General features: G+C 55.6%; 1 protein-coding gene across 1 annotated transcript in view; it reads right to left on the bottom strand.

Annotated features, from left to right (window-relative positions):
- Nucleotides 1-3,419: 3,419 nt before the first annotated feature.
- Nucleotides 3,420-5,108, bottom strand: part of LOC112605148 (immunoglobulin superfamily DCC subclass member 3-like) — a 2,743-nt gene continuing 1,054 nt past the window's right edge. The window contains exons 2-3 of the mRNA XM_025354783.1: nt 4,000-4,302; nt 3,420-3,517 (exon numbers count right to left, since the gene is read on the bottom strand). Coding sequence (XP_025210568.1) covers nt 3,438-3,517; nt 4,000-4,302 — 383 coding nt within the window. The 3' untranslated portion in view covers nt 3,420-3,437. The remainder of the gene's footprint in view (nt 3,518-3,999; nt 4,303-5,108) is intronic.

Genomic DNA, 5,108 nt, shown 5'->3' with positions numbered 1-5,108 from the left:
TTCCATCTCCAACTTACAGATTTTTAAAATGACCTGCCCAAAGTCCCATGGCAGTAGCTATCAGGCCGAAGGTCTGGTAGACTGGGGGTGGGGGAGAGAGAGGACAGTGAGCATTCTTCTCCTACAAACCCTGTGGGTGGCCCCACCTTCCCTGGGCGCCTCACCCTGAGGGGCAGGTAGAGGCACCCACAAAGTTAGTAGGAGGCCTTCTCTCAGCATGACAAGCCTCCTAAGACCTCAGCCTGCTTAGCTGCTTAGGAGGGATGTAAGTGTTTTCCGAAAGTAACTCTTGTTTTGGGTCTAAATCACATCTTCATTTTATACCATGCTCCCCCGTTTCATTAGTTTATTCAACAGATCATCACTGGGGGCTCCCATGTGCCAGGCATCGTCCTCAAACTGGGAGCAGGGTTGTGAACAACATCGTGTTAAACAGAGCTCTGCTTTCCCGTAGGCCATCATCCCCATTTTCTTTATTACCTTGTATCATGTGAGGCCTTAACGTGTATTTAACCTTTCATAAATGCCCTTTATTAAGAATGTCTCAGATAGGCCGGGCGCGGTGGCTCAAGCCTGTAATCCCAGCACTTTGGGAGGCTGAGACGGGCGGATCACGAGGTCAGGATATCGAGACCATCCTGGCTAACACAGTGAAACCCCATCTCTACTAAAAAATACAAAAAACTAGCCGGGCGAGGTGGCGGGCGCCTGTAGTCCCAGCTACTCAGGAGGCTGAGGCAGGAGAATGGTGTAAATCCAGGAGGCGGAGCTTGCAGTGAGCCGAGATCCGGCCACTGCACTCCAGCCTGGGCGACAGAGCGAGACTCCGCCTCAAAAAAAAAACAAAAAAACAAAAAAAACAAAAAAAAAAACAAAAAACAAACAAACAAAAAAGAATGTCTCAGATAAAATGTGTTTCTAAAATGAAAGTCTCTCAAGGGCTGGTCTAAAGTCTTACACATCTTTATCCCTCAAGGTGTAGAATTGTGTTTTGTTCATTCATTTTTTCAGCAACTATAGATTGAAGGCCTACTTTGGGCCCTGCCTTTCTCCATTTGCCTCTTGCAAGCTGCAGTACAGGCTGTAGGCTGCCCTGGAATCTCCTGGCCTCATGCAAAGAGGCTGTGTCCTGCCTGGTCAGACAGTTCAGTGAGGGGAGGCTGGGTCACCCGGGCCGACCCCTTCCCCATGCCAGTCATTGGCTGTGAGCCCCACACATTGTCCTATTTTGCCCTTACCACAGCCTGTGAGCTGAGTACTGTTATTTCCCCCATTTACATGAGAAGATCAAGGATCAGAGAGGGTCAGTAACTTGCCCAATGACAGAGGGACTGGCAGAACTGGGGGACTCCCTGGATCTCGGTAGCACTGAACAGCTGACAACGAGCTTCCCCTCTTTAGCCACTGTGTCCTTGAAGTCTGGGAAATTCTGTCTCACCCTGGTGCATGCCCAGGGTAAGTGCCTGCCCAGGTGTGTGCAGTTGAGTGCATTAGGGGTGAATGACTTGGGGCCTTGGTCCCCAGCTTCTGCCCCTGAGGAAGACTACTCTGACGCCAGCTCCTTTAGGCAACCCTTGAGCCTTCGGTTTTTAGTTGGTCCTCTGCCCCCAGCAGACACCTGCTCCTCCTGCTAACCTCCTGTCGCTCTCCAGCCATTCGTCTCCCTGCTCCACGGGCAGCAGAATCCTATGTTTGCCCGATAGCCTTGAAAGACATGGCCTCCTGCCCTGCCCTCCTGCCCCAGACTGTGGATAGGAACGGGAGCCACAGGCCAGAGGGACCCCACCGGGCTCCTCTCTGCTCCTGCAGAAGAGCTGCTGACCCCCACCCTTGCTTCTAGTTTCTAAGTCAGTTACAGATCAGAAACACAACCGTTCCCCCTTCCCCTGCCAGTCTTCAGTTTAAAAATTATATACCAGCCGGGCACCGTGGCTCATGCCTGTAATCCCAGCACTTTGGTAGGCTGAGGCGGGCGGATCACTAGGTCGAAAGATTGAGACCATCCTGGCCAACATGGTGAAACCCTGTCTCTACTAAAAGTACAAAAATTAGCCGGGCGCGGCGGCGGGTGCCTGTAATCCCAGCTACGCGGGAGGCTGAGGCAGGAGAATCGCTTGAACCCGGGAGGCAGAGGTTGCACTGAGCCGAGATGGCGCCACTGAACTCCAGCCTGGCGAAGGAGTGAGACCCCGTCTCAGAAACAAAAAAAAAAAAAGATACAGCCTTCGGTGAAATTTTGTCGGAGATGTTTTGAAAGTTCGTCCAGGTGCGGCGGTGGTGCCCGGTGGTACACTAGCTTATTTATACCCTGGAGCCCCCTAGTGGCCGATTCAGGCATGACTGTCCCTCACAAACACCTGTGGCATCTCCAGTTTAGGCGGGGTCTAACCTGCCTCTCCTGCTAGGCACCAGCCCCTCATAGGCTCTGCTGTGGCCTTCACTTTGGGCACAAAACTGTCCCACCCTACTTGGCCTGCAAGTGAGGTCACCCTGGGTGTTTCATCTCAGGTACAAAGCTATTTTCATCCTCACCCCAAGGAGACATGCAAATGTCCATGCACACATGCACGTGTACATGCAAGCACAGACACATACACAAACACATGCACATCTACACGCCATGTGTATGAGGGCCATGTGTTCAAGACACAGGCTGACTCAGCCCCAACGCTAGACCCTCCAGAGCTCCCATTGCCCTCCGGATCAAGTCCAAACTATTTTCATGATATGCCTTGCCTACCCACCAACATTAACTTTGCTACCCTGAATTCTGCCCATTCTGTGGTCCAGCAACACAGAACTGCCTGTGTGAACTTTGTTGTTCTCCCTTGTGCATTTGTTCAAGGAAATGCCCCGCCCTGCCCTCCTGACCTTGGCTTGCCTCTCTCCACTCACCCTTCAACATCCAGCTTGGGGTAGCTTACTCCAGAAGCCCCTGACAATCCTTGCCCACAGCCTAACCCTAGGTTCCCACAGAACCACCTTCTCTCTCAGGTTGTGAGCTCCAGGAAGCCAGGGATGGCTCAAGCCTGCTGCCCTCCCACACCTGGCACAGTGCTTAACATGTCATAGGTACTCAAAATGCCTGCCTGTCCCATGTACAACCACAGCAACCATACCCTCCTCTCTGCCCAGTGCCCATACTGGGCCTGGCTTACCGCTCAGCGTCAGCTGGGCATCCTGGCTGTGGCGGGTACTGGCCATATTCCATGCCACGCAGCGGTAGGTTCCCACGTCCGCCTGGCTCACACTGGTGATGTGGAGGATGCCACTAGGCAGCAGTGTGACCCTGAGGATGCACAGGTCAGGGCTCCATGGCCTGTGCCCTGGCTCACAGCCCGCCGTCCCATTGCACTGCTGGCAGGTGCTCACCGGTGGTTGGCAGTATTCAGGGCTGTGCCATTGTGCTCCCAGGAAATGGATGGTTCAGGCACCCCCTAGATCAGGCACTGGAAACGAGCAACTCCACCCCGCTCCACCTCAACCGATTCTGGATGTTGGTGGAAGTGGGACAGACCTAGAAGATGGGGGGAGGCGGTTGGGCACCTGAAGAGCTGGCCCTGGGCTATCCCCCCACAACCAAGTCCCAGGGCCGGGCCCCACCTCTATGCCCACATCTGCCACTTCCTCTTCAGTATGGAGCCCTGCAGCCTCATGTCTAGGACTTCTGCGGGCTAAAAGCACTTTGCCTTCCTCCATTACAAAAATTTTAAATCATAGTTTACAATGGCATTGGAATATAGACAAATATAATCCATTCTGGACTCATTTTTGCATATTTATTATTATATTCATTTTTTTCTTCTGGTTCTGAGGAAGTTAAAACATTTTTGTGGGCCCCTAAAAGAATCAGAGGCTCTACCAGTGTGTACACTGTGTCTAATGGCTGGGCTGGCCCTGCTCAGGCCCACTCTCAGCGACTCTGGACCCCATGGGTGCCTTCTGTGGGTGCCCCACGCACTTTCATCCCCCAATCCCAGGAGCAGCCCTGTCACTTACTTGCCAGCTTTACCCGGGCCCGTCGGCTCACCAGCCGCCCGTAGCGGTTCTGGGTCACGCAGTGGTACTCGTGGGCACTGGAAAGGAGGCTCCAGCGGGAAGGCAGGGCAGCCAGGTGCAGGGAGCCATCTGGCATCAGGGTGGCACCGCTGTCATTGGCTAAGGCCAGCCCATCCCGCTGCCAAGAAATGGACACGGGCGGCTCACCCTCCACTTGGCAGGGCAGCACCAGTGGGTGCTCCCGCACAGCCACTGTGTCCCCTGGCTCCTGCACAAAGGCCAGCTCGGAGCCTGCAGCACGGCCTGTAGGGACAGCCAGCACAGCCTGGACACGGCGGTCCCCTGTGGGCCACCCTCTGACCACCACCTCCCCCACGGCTTTGACTCCCTCCCAGCTTTGGCAAGGGGCAAGGGACAGGACTTGACTTTAGGGAGACTTTGGGGCAGCAAAGGAGAAACAGGGAAGAGAGGGCAGGGCCCGGCCATCTGAGGAGCACGGGGGGCCACTGGCCGGCTGGCGGGTGCGGTGTGGGCCTGGCAGGCCGGCTGTGATTGATGGCCTCTTTCAGCGGGGCCCTGGCAACGGGGAGGGGGCGGGGTGGGCACAATGGTGAGGTCAGGGGCTGAGGCGTGGGCATTGTGCTCCCCAGGGGACAATGGGATTGCCCCCTCCCTCCCCTGCCGGCCCATCTGCCTGTCTGCCTGCAGGGTCAGCTTCCCAGGACTCCTGGCTCTCCCCTTTCCCCCTCCCGCCACCAGGACCCTGGCCTCTGAATAGGGAAGGAACACACTTACACTCACACACACTCATTCACGAACACACACACGCTTGGATTAAAAATCACAACCTCACGGCTGGGCGCGGTGGCTCAAGCCTGTAATCCCAGCACTTTGGGAGGCCGAGACGGGCGGATCACGAGGTCAGGAGATCGAGACCATCCTGGCTAACGCGGTGAAACCCCGTCTCTACTGAAAAATACAAAAAACTAGCCGGGCGAGGTGGCGGGCGCCTGTAGTCCCAGCTACTCGGGAGGCTGAGGCCGGAGAATGGCGGGAACCCGGGAGGCGGAGCTTGCAGTGAGCTGAGATCCGGCCACTGCACTCCAGCC

The sequence above is a fragment of the Theropithecus gelada genome, chromosome 1, assembly GCF_003255815.1.
Source record: "Theropithecus gelada isolate Dixy chromosome 1, Tgel_1.0, whole genome shotgun sequence".
NCBI classification, from domain to species: domain Eukaryota; kingdom Metazoa; phylum Chordata; class Mammalia; order Primates; family Cercopithecidae; genus Theropithecus; species Theropithecus gelada.
This window is presented reverse-complemented; position numbering and strand designations above follow the sequence as displayed.